Below are 26,655 nucleotides of genomic sequence, written 5' to 3'. Positions count from 1 at the left end.
ACTACTTTATAGAGGGGTATTGCAAGAGTAAAATCAGCTGCAATGTTATAGTGAAGGAATCTCATGCCCCATGAAATGCTTGTTATTTTCTAAGGTACTGAAAATAGCAAAGCTTCAGAGAACACAGTTGCATTTTGCAACCTCCAAGCTCAAAAGTTCTTTATCTCATCTGCTACTTATGTAAAGCACTCATCAATATACATCAAGGCAGAATTAGCTACTTTTTTTTATAATTCCTAGGAAGTCAAGATAATTTAAAGGCTAATCTAAAATAACACCAATATATAAATACTCCAATATCCAATTTTCATCTAAAGAGCTTATTCTTTGCATTGTATTTCCCATGCATATATGTATTTAAAAACATTTAAGTGTAAAACTTCAATGCATTATAGATTTGATCACAAATGAAGTACAATCCCAAAAGCAGGAATGGGATCTGGTTTTAGCAAATATGCAGATCACCATGTAGAATATTCTACCACCATGACAGTAATTATGAAAATAAAAGGCATAATTTACTAAACTGCAAACATTTTTTCCAGGGTTTCATAATTCAAATGACCTTTAAATCAAGATGCCATTAAGAACCCCAAAACCCATATGAACACCTCAGATACAAATAATTAAGGTGAAATGTTCTTATTGAGACAGTTTTACTGCGCTGTTATTTTTAGTTTAATGTATCTCAGAAAAGAATGTTTCCAAAAAGAAAGTCAGGCACTTACTGGATTTCACAACATAAAATGTATGTGAAGATAGGGAACAATGAAGTCTTGCAATAAACTCGCTGGAATATCTGCTTCATTTACTTGTCAAAGCAGTTTTAGTTCAACAGCGTTACAGAAGCTTCGAATATTTTTAAGGCACTGTCAGGTGAAATTAATTCTAAATTAGTGACAGTATATTTTCTGGTAGGCTATTTCAAAAGTGTAACCAGAGGATAAATTTTTACATTTGTTGATGCAAAGTGTAATTTAGTTTAACTATTCAACTTAGCTGAACAGCTTTTACTTGTCATAGTCCAGTTCCCATGCACATCTCCTAAGTGTCTTTCACCCATTCACATTTGACATAGGTAATTTCTAGCACTTGCCATGTTCCAAAGTGATTGGTTCAAATTTGTGTGTTGAAGTGCAAGCTTTACAACAGGTGTTATGTTTCATACTATATTTTCTCACAAATCACATGCACTCTTTTCCCCAAAATTAGTCATCCAAATTGGGGTGCATGTTTTAAGTGAGGAAACTGGTTTCTGCACCATAATGGAGGCATAGGGGCACTATAATGGAGGCCTGGTGATGCTATAATGGTTGCCAAGGGCTGGCTCTGTGCTGAGCTCTGGCTGTATACAGGAGGGGTAGAGTCTGCTGCTCAGTGGGCATATCTACATGTGTTCCTACAGAACCATTGTTACTGCGCCATCATTTAGTACTTGTTTTTGGAAGTACTAAATGGCAGTGCAGTAACAGCCCGTACTCTGCTGCGTCAGTGACACAGTTAATTTTAACTGCTACATCACCGTGGCCATGCGCTATAATGATGGAGTGTGTTGCTGCAGCAGTGTAGCTGTGGCATCCCGGTTTGTGCCCGCCGATGCTACGTCACTGTTATGCACTGCTACAGTGATGTAGTGTCACATGTAGACGTGCCCAGTGTCACTCACTCTCTCCCTTACAAACTCCACAGCTCAAGCTTTAACTCATCACAGTCCTTGCTGAATTGGCAGCAGCTTTTGGCTAAGCAACTAAAGGCTAATGCCAATTTGGCAGCATTTATGGCCTGGTTAAATCTTTAGCTGTGAAGATTACAAGCAGCCTTTGAGTGATCTCAAGGAACAGACTGTGCCCCTGCTCTCTGGGGCCTGCATTCATCCTTAATTAGAAAATAACATGTTCTTTCATTTTGCCTTTCAAAATAAGTTGTATGTTTTATTTGTAGCCATGTGGCATGCAAAAATATAGTGATACAGGAGTCCATGAAGGTGTTAATGTACAAACAAATTTGTTAAAATTAAAAAATACCTTCCTAGACCTCCCAGTTGCAGTAAGAGAAAAAAAATAAAAGCATAACCTGAATTATCCCTAAAGGCTCAGCAGTCAACATGCCAACAATTAGAAAATACTACTTATTAATCTCATATTTTTAGAAGAAAACAGTTTCAGTTTTAGGGATTGGACTCATGAATTCTGCCTGCTTGTGACTGACAATTTATTCTACATACTCTAAATCTGGACAGACCTTTTTCCTGCAATTAATATCTCCATCTCTTGGTAACCTCAATCTCAGCAATAGCTTAGTATGCAATTTTACTCACCACACGCAGTGTCATAAATGCATTTAAAGAAACACCAAACATCATCATAATAGTTATAGTCTAATTATAACCCGTACTCTGATACACTCTGAAGAACACTTCGATTTGAGGTTTGGGAAAAATTTGAACACTTGGAAAAGAAAAAAAAAATCAATCTAGGAGTTGTCTTGACTGAACTGTTAGTTTGAGCTATAACTTGAACTTTGCCCCCCAACCTAGCTCCTACAAGAAAGACACCAATTCAAGTGATGTTTTAAGCTTGAGCGAGGAGGCTGTCTGTGTAGAGGGGAATGAGGAGTTCACAGCTCAGGTGTGTTGGCCAAGCTGACTATGCAATGGGCATGCCGCAACACAAGTTATAACTGTTCATCTGCTGCCAATCCAGTCATTCTGTTCATTTTATCACCCTATGCTGCTAGTCAGATCTCTCTGGATAACCTGAGTGTTATACTGCAGTTGGGTTACTCGTTGCAGTGATAATTATGGAATTCACAAGACTGGTGAATCTTTCAGCAACCATGGGTTGATGGGCCATGAAAATCATGGAAAGTCATGTGGTTTTGTGAATGCTTTTGCAGCTCAGCTAAGGATAAATACAGAAGGAAGTATGGTTTACTCTGTAAAAAAAACCCTGTTAATCTCTTGGTTTTGGTTGGGTAAGAATCAGATATGGCAGAACATAATCTTCCTCACAGTTTTTCAATTTTGTCCCATTCTTTAGTCACTGCATGGGTAAAAATACCACTTATTTTGGAGTTTGTAACACATTTGAAATGAAAATGGTCAGGAATGTCTTTAAACAACCAGCAGTACTCATATTTTAGGATAAGTGCTATGAAGTCAATTAGCCAAATGCTGACAAATGCCATACATCTATAACTCCCAGAAATAGCAATAGTAATTCAAGATCCTGAATGTCTCTTATGAATTACTAGGCCTGCAGGTTAACCATGGGTCAAAACAGAGACTATAGGCTAGAATACGTCATACCAAACTGTAAAATTCTGACTTGTTCAGGTCACTTAACTTGGGCCAGAGAATATGGGGCATTTGTACACATGCTTGTGCCGCAGTGCCAGGCACTTTTAAAAGTGCCCAGCACTGCATCGCATGTAGTCATGTAAGTGGCAAAATGAGCATCAGCGCTGAGAAAATGGTTTCATAGTTTCATAGTTAGTAGGTTTGGAAGGGACCTGAGCAGATCATTAAGTCCGACCCCCTGCCATAGCAGGAAAGAGTACCAGGGTCAAACAACCCCAGCAAGGTGATTGTCAAGCCTCATCTTAAAGACCCCCAAGGTAGGAGCCAGCACCACTTCACTTGGAAGTTGGTTCCAGATCCTAGCCGCCCTGACAGTGAAGTAGCGCCTCCTGACGTCTAATCTGAATTTACCCTCTGCCAGCTTATGATCGTTATTTCTAGTCACTCGTGGCAGTGCTTGGGGGAACAGGGACTCCCCCCAGTGCCTGCTGGCCCCCTCTGACTAGTTTGTAACAGGCCACTAGATCCCCCCTCAGCCTTCTCTTGTGGAGGCTGAACGGGTTCAGGTCCCGTAGCCTCTCCTCATAGGGCCTGCTGCACCCTGATCATGTGAGTGGCCCTCCTCTGGACCCTCTCCATGCTGTCCACATCCCTCTTGAAGTGCGGTGCCCAGAATTGGACACAGTATTTCAGCTGTGGCCTGACCAGTGCCGCATAGAGGGGGAGGATCACCTCCTTGGACCTGCCTGAGATGCATCTGTGGATGCATGACAAGGTGTGGTTGGCCTTCCTGACTGCATCCCCACACAGCCGGCCCATGTTCATCTTGGCATCAATGATGACTCCAAGATCCTTTTCTGCTTCTGCACTGATGAGAAGGCAGTTCCCCAGCATGTAGGTATGGTGGTAGTGCACTTTTGAACTAAAACACATCAAAGCTGTTTTAGCTTAAAAGCACACTGCTGCCATCTTCTGTGCACTGACACGCATTTCGCCACTTAAACAATTGCATGCGATGCAGCGCAGTGCACGTCAGCTTGCATGCGGAGCAGGCTTGATTAATTGAGTCTGCTCCAATGCGCCAGATCTCCAGTGTGCCACAGGTTGAAAATGTATGTGTATAAATGCCCAAGGGTTCTAGGGTTCTTACTTACCTCATTCTGACACACCAATCATTAATATAGTCAATACCTATTTGCTGTTTGAAAATGTGTAGACTTCTGTGCATTCATAAATTCAAAATTGATAACCGGTTTGTGTTCTCAGTAGTTTACAGATACAACCTTTTCTATATTTTTATTTTCAATACTACCCTGACTACTTGTTTTTATGAATTCGAGCTCATAAAAGCCTTAAATTTAATTTTCAAATACAGAAAGAATTTTCCTCAGATGGTAAATACCAGTGTTCCAGTGAGTACATTCAAACTGCAGCAAAGGAATGACAAGTAGAAAAAAATAAGCAATCAATTAAAAAATCAATATTAAAAACACTGGAGGGCTATGAAAGCTATATGATACAAAGACCAGTAGAAAGAATCAAAGGCTAAGAATAAAAATAGTGTAATGTGAATGTAATGTATGTAAACAGCAGGAGGAACCAAAGGGCAGTCTGCAGAGATGTGCTGACTGCTAATTTGGAGTGCAACTCCCAGAAACCCCCAGGGACTGGGCACAAGGGTAAAAGGAAGAGGAAACTTGAGGCTGGACTAAAGGGAGGAGAGCAGCATGCTTGTGGAACCTGGTTGGCCCTACGCAGAGGAGCGTGCAGTGGAGCTGGAGATCTCACTGGCTCAGTCAGTCACAACTGTGGACTGAAGGAGCCGGAATCAGCTGTTTGAGCACTCGAGGGACTAAAGGCTTGTTTGGGGACACTCCCAGAGGTATGTGGGGGAAATTTAGGTGCTGAGTGCATGTTACCACAAGGTTGACGTTTCTTTCCCTTTTACCTGTTCCCTCCATTTGGCCCATGGGCTTGTGATCCTAACCCCTATGATTTTCTCTATAAAAGTGGAAACTCCCCCTTGCTTCTTTGGCCAGTTTCTGGAGCGAGTTTTGGCTTGAGTAGTTATAAGTGTGTTTGGTCACTGAGTCATTGCCATAATTCATCAATGCAGCAAGTGGCCCTGTACAGAGCAAAGAAAAAGAGGAAAAGGTAGTTAGATAACAAAATCCAAGCACATATATAAATGTTTTTTGTCAGTATTGGGACTGAATAAGCTGCTGTTACAATATAGTTCAGGGGTGGGTAATTATTTCAGCTGGAAGGCTGCTTAATGAGTTTTGGTGAGCTGTCAAGGGCTGTAAAGGTAGCCCTGTCCTTTGACAGTTACCCCACACCCTGCCATTTTGGGACTGTAATTCCTGCCTCTAACTTTTGCCACCATTGATCCTGCCCTGACCTTTGCCACCAGAAATCACACCCATTGCCTCTGGAAGTACTCCTTTTGGGAGGGGTGGGTTGCCATCTTGGAACCAGGGAAAAACCAAATCATATACTAAAAGTCAAGTATCTACTATAACATATTTTAATTTTATTTCAAAAAATATTTTTGTCATGATTTGTGTTTGCATACTGTATATAGAGATTGAGCATAGCAGCTCAAAAATAAGTCTTACTCTTTTTTAATGTGTGAGCGGGAGTGTGTGGGGTGTGGTTGGGGGTTGGGTGTATGGCTGTGTGTGGGGGTGTAGGGTATGTTGTGGGGTATGTGTACATGTGGGGGGGTTGTGGGAGAAGGGTGTAGGTGTGTGGGGTTTGTGGGGAGGTGTGGAGACCACAGCCTCTGCTGGCAGTGGTGGCAGCAGCAGCAGCAGGCGGGCCCTCGGGGTGCTTGTGGCTCATGCAGGTGCTGCCACCCAGCGGCACACAGCACCAACCATTTCCAGGACCTGCACATAGAGGCAAGGAGTAGAGCCAGGCCAGCCCACCTTTATCACACGGGGCTTCTAGCAGTGCACATGCAGCTCCTGGCGCCCATGTGCCACCAATAGAAAGCCTTGCACAATGGAGCTGGTGGCCTGGTCTTGCTCCCTGCCACCACATGCAGCTGCTGGGACTCCACCAGAAGTGGAGGGGAGCCTCGCCCCTTACTTTCCAGCACAGTCCCAGGACCTGCACATGGCAGCAGGGAAAGCAGCTGGCTCCATTTCGCAGGGCTTCCCCCTGGTGGCATGCAAGGGCTGGGAGCTCCACATGATAAGAGGTGGGCTGGCCTGGCTCCACTCCTTGCCACCATGTGCAGCTCCCTGAACTGGTTGGAGCAGTGTCTGCGTGGGCCACAAGCACCCCGAGGGCCTGCTGCCTGCTGCTGTCACCAGTGGCAGGGGCTGTACACTACAGGGGGCATTTGTGGGAGGGTCCTCACCCCCCCACCCTCCCTTATACCCCACACACCCATACTGTGCCCACCCAAGTGCTGTACTCCCACCACCCCCGTAGGCATGGGCTCCGGGCTCTATGCTCTTGCCAATCCCAGCCCCATGCTCCTGCCCAGCTGCAGCTCCGTCCCTCTTCCCCCACACTTCCTTACCTGCTCCCAGAGTGAGCACTGCAGCAGGGACAGGAGGAGGAGTTGTCTAGGCTGGGGAAGCTGAGCAGGTCCCACAGCAGCAGCTCCACCCAGAAGCTATGCATGCTGGCTGGGCCAGGCCCTTCCATACATGAGGGTGGGAGTGAGGCATGCAGGCTGAGCAAGGTACAATTAATTGGTGGGTGCCTGTGGGCCAGATGAAATTACTTGGCAGGCCAGATCCAGCCTGTGGGCTGTATGTTGCTCACCTCTGGTATAGTTATTATATATAAAATACAGTTTGGGTTTCTAAAAATTAGCTAGGACATCTAGTTTCTGCCAGTATATTTTCCTCTCTGCTTCTGATGATATTCTTAACCAGCAGATATTTTTTCACTCAAAAAAAAAGTGATGCTAGAGTTAGAAATATTAGACTGTAGGCCCAGTCCTATAAATATGCACCATCATGCATTATCCATTTAGACTTCTTACTGTAGAGCCCATACAACCAGCCCCAAGTAACTAGAGCTGGTCTGTCCCTCTAAATTAACAATAGGTACAAATTAACCCATACAGACAATGCAGTATAATGGACAAATTTGCATTCCCTCCATGTCTGCACCAGGCTTAGTCCAAATAATTTTTTTGTTTGAGTTTCAAAAACATTGAGTTATTGACAGAGGTACAATAGGGCAGCTCTGCTCCTTGGTTCAGCAGCGGCGCACAGGCCAGCTGCTGTGTTGGCTAATTTTGTGCCTCCTCCCTTCTGCTGAAGGTGGTGCCTGGGGCTGCTCCTTCATCTCCCCCCCAAGGTTACATGACTGCTTACTGAACACCATCTTGTTCAGCTTTTTGTTCTCTCTGCATATACAGATCTGATCAATTATTGATACTCACCATATCTCCAGACCAATAACTAGTCATGTCCTGTCCCTGAGATGTTTCTTGCCCAAACTGACTCCCCCCGCAAAATTGTCTAGATTCCATTTTAATCCACTTCTGCATATTCTCATTCTAGGCCTCCTGCAGACAGGATTAAGATTTTGTTATACAGGGTGAAAGTCTGATCCAAGTGAAGACTATGGCAAAGCCCCTGTTGACTTTAGTGAAGCTGGGATTTTATCCACAGGTCCTGTCCCCACCACACCCCCATAATCATGAATATTCTAGACATCCAAATTGATGTCAAACTTCTTGATTGCTAAAGGAGTTTTGTTGAGATTGCAGGGCTGCAGTGTGTCTGCATACAAGGTACCTTTGTATCTTCACCAGGAATACAACACTAAATCTTTTGATACAGAGAGAAGGTACAGAAAAGGTTGTAAGGTGCCAAGAATTGTGCATAAAATGTCTGCGTATTTGAAGCTGTTACCCATCTGTCTACCTTCATTCATTTTGTCTGCTATCCCAGTTACTTTCAAATGAGAATTTCTTTCCTTTTCTGTGACTCTTCTTTCTTTGCATCCCTCCTCTCCCCCGCCACTCCCCCCCCCCTCAGTCCTTCAATCAAAAAAATGCTTCTTATTTTCATGTGGAAGCAGCTATCTATCATTAATTAAACTGAAAAGGACAACTCCCACTGATGCACCTGAATTTTTTTAGATACCCTGCACTTTTCAGAAACATAAAGGCTTTACATTTATTTAGCTCTGTGGAATTGCAGCTGAAAAAAGAACAGACAAAAAAGCCAATAGATCAGTAAAACTAAACAGTGCACTATAATCATAATTTGAATTGCAGTAACACCGAGAATTACAACTAAAATTAAAGCACCATTGTGCATCACAAAGCAGCCAACCAAAAGAATTTGTAAACTTATATATCAATTGCCATTTTTAAAAAACTCAGCTTGACAGCAGCATCACAATACCTGTCAGCATTACCAATCAAGGAATAAATAAGTCCCAATCATTTCCAGGTACCATTTGCTATCTACATCTAGACAATAAACAACAAAAAGAAAAATCAGTCCAGGTGTAACCTCATTAACTGTCAATGTGATTGTAGCAAGCATGAATAAAACCCTTGATTTTTGAAAATCATGATCAAAAGAAATAGCATGTACATTATGTACTATCCATAGAACATGTGCAATGTGTATTATTCATGAAGAGGGTTCAAGGCCTTTACGTCAGCAAACCTGTTGTCTGAAGCCACAATTTATTATTACTCCTTCAATCCTACAACCTCATGATTTTGTTTAGTTTTTAATTTTCTCCCAATCTTATTTCTTTCAACCTCAGTGGGATACAGAGAACCCCAGTATGCTGGAGAGTGAGCAGCTGAAGAATAAGAGCTATGACAAAAATAAAGATGCGCAATATCAATTAGTGCAATAATTTAGTTTTATAAGCATCAGATTTGGTATATTTCATTACCCTTCAACATTCTCAACATTGGGCAGGATTGATTCAATCTTTCATCCTCTAGAGTACTGTGAGAAGAGCACTGTGACATTTATTGTGAAATGTTTGAGATGAAAATGTAAAAAGCAAGGGTTATCTCCTACCAATTAAAAAAAAATCCTATGATATTCATATCCTCACTAGGCATTATGTATAAACTGACAGTTCTTCATAATTCTTCCTCATTGTGGAAGTCAGCTTTGACTTAACATTACTCTCTGACATCTGTGGTACAGAAAGCCATATATCCTAAAGGAGACCACAGAAAGAGTTGTAGATTCTGGGATCTAGATATTCAGAGTATTTAATTCAGGGTAGTGACACACATATACGTGAAGCCCTTTCAAAAGTGGAAGGTTTCAAAAGGACAGCAGCTGTTACATGAAACTTTCCTCTTTCAAAAGGACTCCAAATGTACGTATGTCCATATGCTCAGAATGCCACCTACCAGCCCAAAAAGCTAAAATTCCAGAGGCAGATTTGATGGGACACAATTTCTGTTCTGGTGCATATAGCAGACTCCAAAAACTGCTCTTGTGTAATGCTCTGAGATGGATAATGCAACTCCAGGAACATGGATTTCTGTTAAAAGGAGCAAAGCCAGGTTTTAGGCTGGTGAATACAGAGGATGCCTTCAGCAGCAGCAGAGCAGACATAGATATCCACCATAGTTGAAGGCAACGTACCAATCACACTTCAGTACACTGCAGTGGTCCACTAAGAGATGCCTGGCCATGGAATGGAAGGAAATTCCCCATGCCTTTTAAAATAATCAGTTAGTCCATTACTACCACACTGCACAGCTGTCTGTCAGTGAAGAGAGGATTTTGTTCCGTCTGTCTAGAGACAATAAAACAATCTGAAAAAGTCAAGAGACTCAAGATTACCAGGACACCATTCATCTCATGAAAAGTTGCCCTACAATCATTTTGCCTGTTTCACCAATGTGATCATAGAAAATTAGGGATGCAAGGGACCTCAGGAGGTCACCTAGTCCAACCCCCCCATGCAAAACAAGACCATCCCTAACTATATACTCCCACTGCCTCTGGTCCCACATGCAGATGTGACTGGGTTGCATGATAAATGCTGCCTGGCAGCACCCTTGGGGAGCTGCAACTGGGTCTCGAGGAGCTCAGTGAATTCAGGATGGCCCTGGTGGTGGTGTAGACCCTCCTGACAGCATCCTCTGACCATCTGCACCTGGGAGGGCAGGCAGGGAAAGTGCTGGCCACTGCCAAATCACCTGGGCTCTTCCCAGGTGGAGAGACACAAGCCCTGGGCCCCTGATGATGTACGGCATGGGTGCTGGCTCCCCATAGCTATGGGTTTGAGTCTCCCCACAGGCTTTGAGAGCTGTGCTGAAGACAACTGGGAAATGAGACAGAGGATGTGGCTAGAGGGAAGGAGGAGAGTAGAGAGACAGAAAGACAGCATGATGTACTAGGTGGGCAGAGATGCTGGGGCAGTGGCAGGGCTCTCAACTGCATGCAGCAATGCTTGGACTCAGGCCAGATGCTCCCTCCACTGAAGGTCCTGGTGGAGCTGGGGAGGAACTATGACCCCAGTCCACTCTGTCCCTCAGAGGGGTGGTGCCTGGATTTTCCATGGTCCTATATGGCCACCCTAGGAATAATCACTTCCCTTGATCTGCTGGCAACACTCCTACTAATGCAGCCCAGTATGCTTTAGCCTTCTTGGCAACAAGGGCACATATGTTCAGCTTGTTGTCCACTGTAACCCCCAGGTCCTTTTCTGCAGAACTGCTGCCTAGCCAGTCAGTCCTCAGCCTGTACCAGTGCATGGGGTTTTTCCATCACAAGTGCAGGAATTTGCACTTGTCCTTATTGAACTTCATGAGGTTTCTTTTGGTCAAATCCTCCAGTTTGTCTAGGTCTGTCTGAATCCTAGTCCTACCCTCCAGCTTGATGTCATCTGCAGACTTGCTGAGCATGCACTCCATCCCATCTTCTGGATCATGGATAAAGATACTGAACAAAACTGGCCCCAGGACCAACCCCTGGGGCACTCCACTCTGATTCCCCCTTGGTCCCCAGAATTGCTGAGCCAGGGCACTCAGGTCCCCTGGTTCCAGCTCCAGCTCCTCCTCTGGCAGTGGGAGGCTCACACTGGGAGATGACATTGGGGTAGAGGAGACAGTGATTCTTGCCTATCCTCTCCCCCTCCCCTGCCAGAAGACCTGGCACCTGCCTTTCCAGCATGCTTCATATTAATCTTTACTGTGCTGCAAAAGGTGTGTGTGTGACTCCTTTTGTGTTGTGTATTTTATTTCCTCTGTGTTGGATGTGCTGGACTCTGCTTTGATTATTAATAACTATATATGGTGTCTTTTGTGATGTGTTATTAATGCGAACGTGTGACTACTACTGTACTTCTTGTTCTTCTTCTGTGTTGTAATGTGTACCTAAAATAATATATTTCCTTCTTCTAGGACTCTGAGTTCTGTGCTGTGTGTGTTAATCTCAATCTGAATCTCTATCTGACTTCTGTGTTCTCTTTAGTCTTTATGTAAATGAACTATAATAATATTAATAACTAATAACTATATATAATCTGATTTTAAATCTCTTCTTATATGAATATCTGACTTCTTCTGTGATGTGTGTGTGTAATATGTGCTATTCCCTGCACAGTGATGGATCACACTGCCAGGGAAAACACTGAGCTTTCTTTTTTTTAAAGTATTGCAAAAAAGAAAGAAAGAAAGAAAGAAAAAAAACCATAAATTGAAAGAAATTAATTGGATAAGTAGTAAACTAGAGAGGTACTAAGCTATATCCTATCCAATCCTTTCTAACAGCAAAAAGTAGCAGGCCACTGACTAGGAAGCCAGGCCAGTAGCCACAGTACCTTTGAAATGCTGTTGCTCAGACAGAAACAGCTCAGGAAAGGGACAGAAAAGCGTGCACACAAAGGCTTTTATGCTGTTTCTATGTCCCTCCCCCCAGACACAGTGACTGGAACAGCAGTCAGGGAAAAATCACAGTCACTGGCCAGCTAGAGTTGTCAGTCCTTTCCCCACTGCTCCACCTCCCTTCCCTTCTCCCCCTCCCGCTTCCAAGTTTCTTTTTCCCCATAAAGACCGCCTTCCAAGTCACTGAATCTCTTCTGAATCAATTCAGAGGCTCCGAATCAATTTGGAAGGTTTTAAGCTTCTAGCAATTTGATTCGGAGTAGGAGATTCAGCCTCCGAATCGGGCTGAATCTTCTCCAAATCGAATTGTGAACCAAAGGTTCACACAGCCCTAGTTGCCTCCCCTATTCAGTAAAGGATTGACACTTTCCCTCGTCTTCCTTTTGTTCCTAACATACTTGTAGATATCCTTCTTGTTACCCTTCACATCCCTTACTAGCTGAAACTCCAATTGCACTTTGGCCTTCCTGATTTCAGTCCCTGCATGTCCAAGCAATACTCTTATACTCTTTCCTAGTCATTTATCCAAGTTTCCACTTCTTGTAAGCTTCCTTTTTGTGTTTAAGCTCACTGAAGAGTTCCCTGGTAAGCCAAGCTGGTCTTCTACCATATTTACTAGTCTTCCTGTGCATTGGGATAGTTCTTTCGTGCTGTCCAAGCAGATGTCAGGGTGATCGAAGTCCCCCATAAGAACCAGGGTCAGTGATCAGGAAACTTCCTCTAGGTGTTTGAAGAAAGCCTCATCTACCTCATACCCTTGTTGCTCTCCCCTCTGACCCTCAACCAGAGACTTTCAACAGGCCTATATCCAGTTTCATGCTGGAGCTCTGAGCAATTGTATAGGTCTTTAACATAAGGCTTAACTCCTCCTCTTCTCCACTGTTTGTCCTTCCTGAACAGTTTATACTCATCCATGACAGTACTCTAGTTACGTGAGCTATCCAACCAAGTTTCTGTTATTCCAATCACATCATAATGTACATCATGCACAATGCTGTGTGTTGGCTGGCTACTACCCTTCACCCCAGAAGTGGTTGTGTTTAAATGTTCTTATAGATAAAGGGTGTGCAGTGCCATTGGATCCCTCATCATGTAAAGCAGTACACAAGCATTTATGCATTAAATGCAATAAACAATTATTGATTATAATTATTTTACATTATTATGCTAACTCCTCAAGATTGTATATAGCTTTTGCTCAAGTAAAACTCATCCTAAAGTTGAATTGGAACTGAGTAAGACTAGAGGAAAAACTTTAGGATTTAGCTTTTATCATCATTTTAGTAGGCAACGAAGCTCTGGATGGAATGCAAAGCTCGGTAAAAAGGAAAGTTCAAGAGCAAAATGTTAATCCTATCTATGGAGTTACACGTTACATAAACTTTTTGTCTTGTCACATTGTAATGAATCTTACCTCCCCTGTATTTTCCATTCAACAAAAATGAGAGAATACAATGTACACAAGAATGCAATGCTAAAGGAAATCTTTAGTAAAAGGCGAAAGATTTATCCAATCTGAAGAGAAATAACTATAACCAAACAGTAAACAAGAAATTGGATATGAAGTGGATATTGTTCTGGCCCATAAGAGATTGGGTTACAGAGGTAGAGTAAACAACAATGCCATACAAACAGGATTTATAGGGAACTTTCTTGACAGAGGACAAAGGTTTTAATAAAGAATAAGAAAATAAGATGAATTCTTAGCCTTAGAACAAGCAAAAAAAGAGATAACAATGACTCATTGATGTTCAAGGTTGCAAGAAAAAAAGTGAAAGAAAACTAAGCCAGCCGTCAGTTTTGCAATAATATAGAAGAGAAAGGGAAAGGTCTAAGCTTAATATTGAAGAAAAGAGTGGAAGAAAGAGGTTAGGCTCTTTGGCTATTAGATATGAAACCATGAATGCATACACATGCACCTACATTTTATGCAAGAACATTGGAATATAGTTTTCCAGGAAAAATTGTTCCTGATGTAACGTAAATGGGATGTGTGTAACAGTAGAAGGAACCAGGGGGACATCACAGAGCTGTGATGACTGTTAACTGCAACTCCCAGAAACCCCCAGGGTTTGGGAGGGCAAGAGAAAAAGAGACTGGGAGCTTGAGGCTAGAGAAAGGGAATGGGAGAGCCGCACGCACATGGAACCTGGTCAGCCGTACGCAGAGGACAGCACAGTGGAGCTGGAGATCTCACCGGCTTGATCAGCCAGGACTGATCAAGGAGCTGGACTCAGACTTGGGGGCAGTTGTAGGCTGCTGTTTGAGTACTCTGGAGACTAAAGGCTTGTTTGGGGATACCTCCAGATGCGTGGGTGGGAAATTAAGGTCCTGAGTGTATGTCACCACAGTGCTGATATTTCTTTACCTTTTCCCTGTTCCTTCCCTTTGGCTTGTGGCCTGAACCCCTATGGTTTTCTATATAAAGCTGGGAACTCCCTCTTGCTTCTTGGCCAGTTTCTGGGGCTGGATGGGTTGGCATGCTGGAAACATGATTACTCAAACTTCTCCAGAAAGTTAAATATAAAAGAGATTAATTTTCTTTTATATGGACAGTTTATGGAAAAGCCTCTTGTAGTAGTTCCCCAGATCTTCCTAGAAAAATCATTTATCTGAAAGAGTACTTACCAGCTGAAAGAGGGGGTGGGACTTTAAAAGGGACTTCACAAAACACCTCCAGAAGACAGGCCTGGGAAAAGAAATCATAATCCTACTGAACAGCAAAAAATCAGGACTTAATACAGACCGTGTCCTTCAGGGTTGACTACAATCTAACAAATATTTCCACTAATCTCCCTGTACTTCATAGGTCATAACTAACCTCTCCTTGAGTAGTCTTGCTCTGTCCCTAACAAGACTGCCTATTCTCTCTACCTAAACCATCCTAGACAAGTGCCTGCATATCTTAAATTCTGGGAACAACCTTCATGTACAACTACCAGGCATAATGCATGCAATATATATAAAAAAATACCCCAAATAAAAAAACCTTTTATGTACTGTCAATGTCTTACCAACAAAGGACAGAAAGTAGTTTGATAAAATATGCTCAAAAGATCCATGGGAGAGAAGCACACATTCAGAAAATAAAAACAGCCCTCACCCCCACCCCACCCAACAGTCAATGCCCATCTGACCATGGGGTAAAATTCCTTCCTCATCTTAAATGTTGTGATTGGTCTGACCTTGAGTGGAAGAGCAAGTCCCTCTAACTAAGAAACTAGGTTTTCTAAGTCCCAGCAGGGGCATTAGCAAACCGTGGTCAAAATCCCCAGCCTTGGATGTGGCTAACAAACAATGTTGCTAACTGGTATAAGCATACACGTAAAAAAAATCAACAATTTCCAGCATAAAAAACTTCATAAAATTCCTCATCTAGTTCTAGCTGTAATGTGGCCTTGGCCAAAACAATTCATTTTGCAGACCTCAGTGTCCCCATTTAAGAGAAGGCATAATGCCCTTCTTTGTAAACTACTTTGAGATCTACTGATGAAAAGCACTATATGAAAGCTAGTTATTATTTACTGTTATTGCTATTAAGTCCTGATCTCATAATAGGTTCCATGTAGGCAGACTTATGTGCCTACTCCAGGAGAAAAACAAGAACTTCAGTTCAGTTTACCATACCTCATGGTTTTTCTCTCCCTTCTGCAGCGTCATTTACTCCATCGTGATTCGAACCATATGGATGAAGAGTAAAGCTCAAACTGTGGTCATGTCCAACTGCACAGGTGAGTCTCAAGACACAAAATTCTGATCTGTATTTTTCTATTCCCAGCAACAGGAAACACTTTCTTTTCCCTCAAAGTCTAGAAATGTATGAACCTGGAATTTTGTTTGGGGTCCAACATCTAAAAATGAAGGGAAGTATTATCTTGTAACTCTTGCCTGTTCACAACGCCTTTCTAATTGACTGGGATAATTTCCTTGCTTTGATAATCCTATTTTTACAAGGGATAAACAAACTGGTTTGCAGAAATGGGGGTAGATGCTAATATTCCCTCTAATATTCCCTTTTTTTACCATATTTTGATATGCCTGTGCACTTGTAGATTCCAGTCAGGCCCAGAAATAAATCAAATGCCAAAATACCTCAAGAAGAGCTTTTCCTCCTGAGATTTCTATCCTAATTATGTAAGTCAAAAAGGCTTTTTCCATTTGGAGATGGCTGGGGAAATATACAAGTTTTTTATCAGAACACAAACTACAGACAGGTGGAGGTTTTCCACTCACCAGTCATCATCACTAACCTGTTCATTCCCACACACACAACATTAATAATTTACCTCTGAAGTTGAAAGAACCTTTCTTCTAAGACAAGTAAAAAAGCTCTATGATTTTATAAAACTAAAAATATGTAGTCAGTGACCCCAGCTGAATTAAGGTGCTGAGCAATGCAAGTATTGCATTTATAACTAGGCTAGTATACTAAGCCTAGTTAATTGGTACTCTCTCTAGAAATTTACTGCAGTCCACTATTCCCAGAGAAAGAGAGAGAGAGAGAAAATTAAATTTTCCAATGTAAATATCAGACTTTACTCAAGTGTCATGCTATTATGATGTAAATAGTGCATTTATTTACTAATAAATTTCACCTCCAGAAGTTGCGTGTGTATTCTTAATGGTAGCATACCCTACATTTGCATGTATAAATTAAGTATATAAATGCATACACCGTTGCCTGTTTATGCATAAGCATTAAGAAATAACATCATGAGGCTTCCACATAGCCATCACTGAATCATAACATCAAACCAGCCAATCGCAGACTTACAGGCTAACACAATCTATCCAACCTGAACGGGGATGGTTTGGATTTCTAACCACGTCCTAACTTTAGGATACAGTCTCAACTGGCTTAAGAAGAAAAATCTGCTTTCACATCTCTAGGGTATATGCTCCTCTTCAGACAAATATTTAAATTCCATTAACATTAATGGCTTCTACGGCTTCTGGGTGGGAATTTTCACTGGTTCCATCTGATTACAGCAATTACACAGCCTTGACAAGCTTGTCCTGGAAGAAGTGCAGAAAACATTAAACTATACATAGTGGGCCATTTTATTTTTAACCTAAGGTTACTCAAATCAAAAAAATATGATTCCAAAAGTGTATTCTATGTTGAACTGTATTAATATCCATAACTGCTGCAAAATCAAGCCCAAAACTATTTGAAGGTTCCTAGTCAACTATTAGGAATTGTTTCTCTCCTCAAACTCACTGCAGTGGAACTCCACTTGATTTCCAGAATTCTGTCCATGGTTTTACAATTTGAGGTATATTTCATCTGAAAATTGCTTGAACAAAAGGCTTCTTTTCATTATTAAGTCAATATGAAAAACATAGAAGTGGGCCTGTTTACATATGGCATCAAACAGTGAAGCAGTGAACAAGACTGAAGAAATGGAATCACACTGCTTTTCATTTAACAAAATGCAGGTAAATGAATTATAAACCTGTTTGCCAAGATCTTTTTTAAAAAATTACTTTTAAGGCTTTTCACAAATTGCCTCATGTAAAGTACCATTGTTGTTGCTGTAAATGCAAAGCTGAGCTGTGACTTGTGATATTGCCTGACTCCAGATTTAGGTGCAACTTCTAGGTGCCTGATTTTAAGAGGGTGTACAGCAGTGGGTCTCAACTTTTTTTAGCCTCAAGGCCTCCATCACTTTTTATCACTCCATTTATCCCTTGCTGGGTGAGTCCTACATTTGAACTTTCCTTCTCTTATTTCCACAGATGGCAAATTCTGCGCTAGTTTTACTAATCGAGGCCTCATATCCAAAGCTAAAGTTAAAGCTGTCAGGTACAGCATTGTAATTATTCTTGGTAAGTAAATGCATGCTGTCGGTAACTATACATCTACAACTATAATGAGAAAAGACATGGCATAGAAAAGAGAGGCAATTGTTTTCCTGTTATCCAGGTTTCTTCTAAAAAGGAAGAAACTTGAATAAGGAGTTATAATAAATAATTCTTATAAAGTGCTGGAAGGAACCCCTTAGTTCAACCCTCTGCCTGAGGCAGGATCACGCCTATTCAAACCATCCCATACAACCATAACTTAAACTCTGTGTAAGATTACCCTCAACCCTGACACAAAATAGATCTACACCCTAAGCTGCCACAAGTAAAGCAGAGGAACCACAGCAGCCAATGTCTTGCTCCTATAAAACATTGTCAGTATATGCTCAAGAGGTCCGGGGCAGAAGGCCATGCCCACCACTGCAGAGGAAGGCAAACCCCCCCTGACAGTCCTGATCCCAAATATGGTGACTGGTCTGACCCTCAACATGCTGAAATTTGCTACACATCAGCTTCATTTCCCGTGGATTACATCTGCTGGGACTCCAGAAGTCTGGAGAGCAGGATGGATGGGAATGACGACACAATTATCTACCAATCTGAACTGACATTAGAAGCATGCTGATTAATCTAATGGGAACAATAAACTTTCCTACCAAATCATGTAGCAAATGCCTCAGTGCACGTGTCCCTCAACGTTCATTTCAAGATTACATTGGCATAATGATAATGATAATTGGCTGACAGCATATGAAGAAAAATAAATGTAGCATTACCTGGCGCTTGTGATTAGCCAGCAACTCCACCACAGGGAGATCATTGTAGCCATTTACTTACATAGCTGAAATCCACCCCTGTAGTCATAAAACTGCCCCCTATAGCTACATGCTCAGAGATGCATTTCTCTTTTCCTTTTAAGGACAGCATTTAGACTGCTTTATTTTGTGGCAGTAACTATCAGTTTAGATACTTATTTAACATTTCACCAGTAGTATTCACACACATGAAATACGTTTCTCTGTTCCAAGTTTTTCACAGGATCCAAGTCACAGCTGGTTGAAATGTGTCCAGTTTGCAATGAAAAGAAAGCCTTTCTTAGAGATTCCTACCATTACAAAGCTGTCAGACAACATCTACTATTAAATGTTGAAGTTTATTGTACAACTTGCTTATATCACCTGGGATTTTTAAAGCAGTCCAAGGGAACTAGGGACCTTAATCTGTTGGTATTTCAATTGAAACTGGCTTAAGAAAACCCAAATGTTCTTTTGCAAATCTCAGCCTATAAGGATGTAGTAACAGTGTATAACTATCACACTGCTATTATTATAGCTGTGTAACAGTCTATAGCCATTATTTCTCTTTCTGCAGACCTGTGACAGGCACCTCTGTAATTTAAAGAAACATATGGCACACTGCTCACCATGGTCTGCTTGTAAAGATGCAACGAGTATGACATTTCACATGAAAAGGCAAACACTTTGCATCTTCCACATACATTTCTTATGTACGCAGACAAGCATCAGTTGGAAATATGTTGTTCAGAGCAATGAAATCAATCAGTCAATCAGACAGAATTCAGCAATGAAACTGCAAAGTCCTGTACTTGGCACAGAATAACTGCACAAATATAGAATGAGGAATGACTGGCTAGATGGCAGTACTGCTGAAAAGGACCCAGGATCATAGTAAGCCATAAACTGAATATGGGACAACAGTGTGCTCTTGTTGCAAAAAGGCCAATAGCCTACTGGACTTTATTAACAGGATTCTCACTTGTAAATCAGAGCAATTCTTCCGTTCTCTTTAGCACTGCTGAGTACTATTTCTAGGTGTGGGCCCCACTCTTCAAGAAAGATGTGGACAGTTTGGAAAGAGTCCAATGCAGAGCAACAAAAATTATTAGGGACTTGGGAGGCAAGACTTAGGAAGAAGGGGCTAAAAGAACTAGGGTTATTTAATGTGGAGCAGAGAAGACTGAGGCAGGATCTGAGGAAATCAAATCCCTAAAGGGCGATTACAGAAAGGATGGAGATGCACTTTTCTCTGGGACAGTAGGGCACAGGAATAGGAGCAAAGGCCCCAAGACTGAGCAGGGGACATTTAAATTGGAGATTAGGAGGAACTTTCTGATTATGGGGGTGGTCAAGGGTTGGAACAGGATACTTAGAGAAATTGTGGAATCGCCATATTGGACATTCTCAAGAGCAGGTTAAACAAATGCTTAATTGGAACAGTTTAGTCAGAGATGATCCTGCCTTGAGGTGGGGGTTGGTAATCTATGAATACATTTACTAAAAGATCTCATAAATAATCTTTTAATTAAGATGCTTTGATGGGGAGAGAGACTCTCACATGACCAAACTGTTTGATATAATCCCAAGTCAATGTTATGATGATCTCCTCTCATATTTACCCCATGTAACTTCATGTTTTTAAGTTGTCTCTTTCTTTTGCAGCATTTGTACTCTGCTGGAGTCCTTACTTTCTCTTTGATATTCTGGACAACTTTAATGTACTTCCCGAGACCAAAGAACGCTTCTACGCATCCGTGATAATTCAGAATCTCCCATCTTTAAACAGTGCCATCAATCCCCTCATATACTGTGTCTTCAGCAATCATCCCTGCTGCCCTTTTAGGTACTGCTTCTTTATGCCCCTTCCCCTTCTGCCAAAAAGAGGGGGGCAAAATCATTGAACTTCACCCATTTTGTAGAGCATTTTTTTTAACTTTACCTTTTATTTTCTTTAGGGAAAGAAGAGCAAGAAACTTAGGGGGAACTTTCAGAGACAGAACTGATGGGCAGGAGATGCAGGTTCTGTCCAACCCTGAATACACCTAGTGCATGTGTATCAAAGTCACACAAATAATGTCTGGGGAAAGCAAATACTCGTTCATGTTCAGCTGCATATGTCTTTTGGAATAGCACTGCAGATTCATTCATGGTAAACCCTACAGCCGGGGTCGGCAACCCCTGGCACACATGCCATTAGGGGTGTATGGAGACATTTTTCTCGGCATGCCGGGAGGCATGCAAGGCAATTGCTTAATTTTTTTTTTAAGTTGCTGCTCTGGGCTCTCCCACGCAGCCACAAGTCCCAGCACTGTGGCAGGCATCAGGGCGGAGGCAGGAGAACGCAGGCGGAGACGTTGTGTTCTGCTGCCCCCGCCCTTTGCACGGCTGGCCCCTGGAGGGAGCTGCAGGTGGACAGGGCTGTGCTGGGGCAGGCGCTGCCCAGGGCCACTACCCTGGAGGCTTCCAGCAGGTGGCAGAACCCTTGGCCCAGGCAGGAAGGCACCCTGTCCCACCCGGGCACGTCAGCACTGAGGTGCTGAGTGCTGGGGCCCGGTGGTTAGGGCAGGGGCTGGGTGGTGTGGGGGGACAGGGCACTGCAGGCAAGCCAGCCCAGTCGGGACCTTAGGAAGGCGAGGGCTGGGTGGGAAGTGGGGGCTGCTCCAGAGCTCTGTAGGCTTGAGCTGTGGTGAACATGCAGGTGGTGCCCAGCAGCACCCATGGTGGAGCCTGGCCTGGCCTGTGGAGCTCTGCAGGAATAGGCCACCGCCACCCTACGTGTGAGGGGATGCTGCCTGGCTGGGGCAGGGTGCCAGGCTCAGGGGGCATCACAATCACAATCAGAATCAGCCTCCCTGCATAGTAGGCACAGTGCAATCAGGGCAGAGCTGTCCTCGGTGGAAGGGCCTGGCCATGGGAGCCCCCTGGATCCTGGGAACAGCCACCGCAGCTGCCCAGCATGCCCAGACCTCAGCCTTGCCCACCCGCAGCTCCCTGCAAGGGGCCAGGGCTGGAACCAGGGCAGGCACTGTACAGAGCCGCTGCGCTGCAGGCTTCTGGCCAGCTCAGCCCTGAGCACTGCCTGTGGCAGCTGTTCCCAGAGCCCAGGGGAACAGGCCTATGGCTGCGGCTGCAGCTCTCACTTGCACTGTACCCGGCATGCACAGAGGCCAAGAGCTCAGGGTCCTGCCCCAGCAAGGCAGCATCCCTTCGTGGGCAGTGTGACTGTGCTCCATCCCTGCGGAGCTGCGTGGGCTGGCTGGGCCCCACCTCTAGTGCTGCTGGGCCCCGTACCACCCCCCCCCCCCCCACTGCTGTGACCTGAGTCTGCAGAGCCCTGGGGCAGCCCCTGCTCCCCACCTGACCCCTGCTCTCCTCTGGCTGCAGCCTTTCCAAGGGCCTGGCCAGGTCAGCCTGCCTGGAGTGACTCCCCCCAGCGCCTGCTGCTCCCCTCTCCTCTCTTCCCCCTCTCATCACAACATGCTTAACATGAAAAAAAAATCACAAGTACAAAGGCAGTACATGAAGTTTTATTTATTGTCACCAGGTTTAGAATTTTTAGAAAACCTGGTATTTACTATAAGAAAAAGAAGAAGCAACATTTATGATTATTAGCTGTATTAAATATACAGTACATCCTGCCATGTACCCTCCTCTCCCCAACCCAGTTTGTTTTTTTGGCATGCCGGCTCTCCGGCACCTTACAAGGTAGACATTGTGGGTTTTTTGGCACTCCTGCCCTACAGGGTCAAATTCAGCCACAGAGTAAAGGGGACATCGCATACCTTTACATCATCACTGAATCTGGCCCTCTAGCCTCTGTCTAGTAGGTATCTACGTGGCATGTATGAATGTAAATAAATTTTATCAGAATTTTCTAACTATTTTTAAAGATTATCCTGAAGATCTCTATTGCACAGTATGTAACTGATACAGATAGCAATTACAGACAGGGGCCTGTTTTAATACATTTGACATGAAGTGTGGGTATCATTGCAGTCAAATCACCTTCAATTTGATTTATTCATAGAGCTTGGTTCTTCTACATGATGACTTTCAAAGCATACAAGAAGACAAAGAAGAGGAAGGAATAACTAATAGGCCAAATCAACAAGGTGATACAAATTAGTATGATAATATTAGCGATATAAACCAAGTGCTTCAGAAGCTTTGGAATCTACTGGTTTATACCAGCTGTGGATCCTGCCTTAAATGTTTAAAAGATAATGAATGGTGCATTTATAGATGTGCATTATTGCAGGTGTTTAAATTGTTTACTAATAATACAGGGGCTTTTGTGTTGTAATGTAAGGCCAGGCAGTCTCAGTAAAGTCCATAAAACTATTCACACATAGAAGTGTTGACAGCATCATACCTTTAGGGCCTTTGTACATGACACTTTTTTCCCCTTTCTTGCACTGCAACCGCAGGACTGTTTGCATGAGCGGGTTTTTTAGATGCTTTAAAAGTCTTTCTGGTGCATTAAAGTAAAACTCTGTGAATGTAGTTTAATTTGGCTCACTAGGAATTAATGCATCGCATCCATGGATTTGTTGCATGCAAACACAAAGGCACTCAAAGATATGTAATGAGCCTCTTTGTCCACCAGATGGCACTGTGACTTTGTTGTTCACCCCTTCAAATTGCTACCACTTTTGAATTGCTTCTGCTTTTTTTTTTCTCTTGTGCTGTTTGCCAGCTTCATGCTCTCACAGCTGCATGTTAGGGCATGGGTGACAAGCATTAGGCCGGGAGGACAGTGCTGGACCATCCCACTCTCCTGTGGCACAGACCGGTGACCAGGTTTAATTCGTTTAAAAACCAAGTGTGTGCAAACACTGATGTGACACTCCAAAGTAAACAAGTTTAAATTTTAAAAACCTATTTAATTTGATGAGGATTAAACCCAGTGGTGTGTATAGGCACCTTTGGATCGTATTTAGTATTATCCAGTGTTCAACATTGACAACTAGCTGTTTATTGTAGGTAACTAATTAATTTTACATCAGTCTTTTCTGCATTTAAGTATGCCCTGTAGAAAATGTAGGTAAAGTTTAGGTAATACTGTAAACTCTCTGTTAATCGGCATGCCGGCTTGTAAGGAAAAGTGAAACTGGAAGTGCCCACTGTGGGCACTACCAGGTTCTCCAAGCCCCCATGGCCCAAATCAAAGCATCTTGTGCTCCCAAGCTCCCATGACCTGGGGGCATAACCGGCTGTGCAGGGCTGTGTGGGACCCACCTCCCCATCCCATGGGGCCTGCAGGGCCTGCGGGAGGGCTGGCAATAAGGTGGGAGGGGTGGAGGGACACAGTGGGAGAAGCGGCAGCCGGAGCCACTCAGTTAACCGGCATATTTTGTTAGCCAGCATCCCCCATTCCCAGGGGATGCCGGATAACAGAGCTTTTACTGTATTATTTATAATAAGGTAACCTTACCTTTCTACCATACATAAGGTGAAATTTCTTCTGTTGGTTGACTGATGTTTTTGATTTGGAAGTTGTTGATTACCACCTTCTACTTCTCAGTCCCAGGTCATAGTCAGTGTCTCCATTTTTCACTGTGTTCCAGTCCACTCTATCTTGTTGTCTATGTAGCCGATTCTCTTCTTTTCCCTGAATAGTTTTCCTTTTCTCCTGCTTTTTAGTAGCCGTGGCAGTAGGGAGTCCTTGGAAGACTGTCACACAACAGATCCACAAAGTCTGAACTACTGTATCAGCCATCTGTTCTCTGGCCAATGCCATCCTCTGCAATATCCATTCATCACTCTAACAGCCAGCTAACTGTAAGCATGTTCTTTTAGCACCAGAATTCAAAGGCCTTCAAGAAGTTTTTCAGTGTTCTTCCTGAGGATGGAACACTCACATTCATAAAGGCGTGTCAGATGTACAATTTGGCAGTCTTAATCTTAATTCTACGCCATTGGTGGCAGCAGAGCAGTGGTACTTACCTTTTTTTTTCCTAATAAGGGTAATGGGGGCAGGATTTGTTTTTGTGTCCTTTGGGACTCTGGCCATTTCCCAGGTAAAGCACACCATTTCCAGACATTCACTTATAGAAAGCAATCCCTTGCTTTAATAGAGGCTTTCATTTTCTGTGTAAATCCATGCCATATTGTTTGTGCTGTTTTCTATACACCTTTTTTTGTTATTGGTACTCATTTGCATTCCCATCAAGGGAAATAAGGCAGTAAACTCATTATACTAATCCGATTTTACCACCTTGTTCCCAGCACACAAAGCCTCCTTATGTTAAAAATTATAACCCCACTTGTATCTTTAAAAATTCCTCTTCTAATTAAAGCTGGAGATAGCTGAGCCTGCTTACAACTTCAGCCAAGGCCAAGAACTGAATCTAGATATTTATTCAGATTTAGTTTGGTTCCAATTTAAATTATTTTCTCATCCCTACATCTTCTAACTCCATGCATCACCTCTTCACCTTCCTATAATCTTCCGTTCCTTTTCAGCTCACAATCTCTGACTGAATTAGAATTTCCTTCTCCTTCCAACCTGCAGCCCCACACGTGTTCTTTCTCTGTTGAATATTTACATGGATAAATCCAACAGGAATGCATTATTAGTAGGATCTACATACAGCAGGAAGAAGATGGGTCCCGCTATGTTTATGTAGCAGCTATCAGAAGGGGATCTGATGCATTCAGGGCCTTTCGGCAGTCCTGTAATGAGACTATTAATAGTCTCTCAACTGGAAAGTCATGGATAAGGCAACTATTAAAAGAACCCAGAGAAAGGAAATGAGTTAAGAGGATTTCTGAAGAATTAGTGAAAAGGGCCATATGGTAAGAACTTACATGTTAAAATAAGCTGAAGAGATATTAATGCTTATTGGCCAATACTAGTAAATACATGACCTGGACCTTTCAACTGGAATCTATTGAAAAATAAGCTTTTCTACTCCATGCTCTCATCACTCAGAATTCCCTTCCATAAGCTCTCAGGGAATCCTCCTCTCTTTGTGTTTTCAAGCTTAAAGTTAAATACCTTCTTACCAAGTTAGCAGATGGGCCAGTTATAGTGTTTATTTTACTGTAAGACATCTTTAAATATTTGCATGACAATGCTCTCTGATCAGTTGTATTTCATGGTATATTATACTATAAACTCTGACCTGAGTTTATTTCTCTTGAAAAAGATTTGTATTCCTTTGTAAGTGAAAGTTTATGTTCTTTTTTTATAATCCTTTACACTCTGCTTGTTCCCTGAAAAAGACAACTGAATAAACCTTATTTGATTATGCAAATTGAAGTAGGTTTTTTTAATAGCTGATGCAAACATCTCCTCTTTAATGGTGTATTTTTTTCATGAGATCAAGCGTACCAGTAAGATTGTCCTTTCCATAATTAAAAAAAACTTTAATATTATTTTTGGCCAAAGAATTACTTAAATTATTTAAATCCACAATTCCTTATTACAGAAGCATTTCACAGAGATTGTATGCAAGCATTACAAAGCATAGCAGCATAACTTGAGAGAAACCACATTTTCCAGGCTTGCTTTATTTTACCTTAGATGGTTTGTTTCCGGGTTTTCGCTGGGGGGGAGGCGGTGAGGGATGAGAGGCGGGCTGTGCCTGTCTAGTTGTGCTAACTAATTTAAAATATTAAACTATTTTAGGAAACCATCATCTAATTTTTTTGTGTGTGGGGGGGGGGAAGGGGATGGAAATGTCAGACATTGAACTCACAACAGGGTACTCCAGGTACACTCTGAAAAACTATCATGAAAATAGAACTGCTGATGAATTAACAAAAAGTATGACAAAGTGAAACCTTTGTAAAAGCAATAGTAAAACAAATCATTGCACCCATTTTTCCAACAAAATAGGTGTCACAAACAAAAAGAAAGTAATGCAATAAACTGAATAACTGCTATAACTAGAATTCAA

General features: G+C 42.6%; 1 protein-coding gene across 4 annotated transcripts in view; it reads left to right on the top strand.

Moving 5' to 3' along the window:
- NPSR1 (neuropeptide S receptor 1) overlaps nt 1–25,996 on the top strand; it is a 168,503-nt gene extending 142,507 nt beyond the window's left edge. For 3 of the 4 annotated variants that reach the window (XM_090050175.1, XM_090050174.1, XM_090050170.1), the window contains exons 6-11: nt 15,804–15,880; nt 17,889–17,978; nt 20,414–20,594; nt 20,707–20,770; nt 22,779–22,863; nt 24,395–25,996. In XM_090050175.1, coding sequence (XP_089906301.1) covers nt 15,804–15,880; nt 17,889–17,978; nt 20,414–20,594; nt 20,707–20,770; nt 22,779–22,863; nt 24,395–24,453 — 556 coding nt within the window. In that variant the 3' untranslated portion in view covers nt 24,454–25,996. The remainder of the gene's footprint in view (nt 1–15,803; nt 15,881–17,888; nt 17,979–20,413; nt 20,595–20,706; nt 20,771–22,778; nt 22,864–24,394) is intronic. The other variant, XM_090050171.1, reaches the window with a different exon arrangement.
- Nucleotides 25,997–26,655: the final 659 nt, after the last annotated feature.

The sequence above is a fragment of the Crocodylus siamensis genome, chromosome 5, assembly GCF_052110815.1.
Source record: "Crocodylus siamensis isolate JL-2025a chromosome 5, ASM5211081v1, whole genome shotgun sequence".
Classification (NCBI taxonomy): Eukaryota; Metazoa; Chordata; order Crocodylia; family Crocodylidae; genus Crocodylus; species Crocodylus siamensis.
This window is presented reverse-complemented; position numbering and strand designations above follow the sequence as displayed.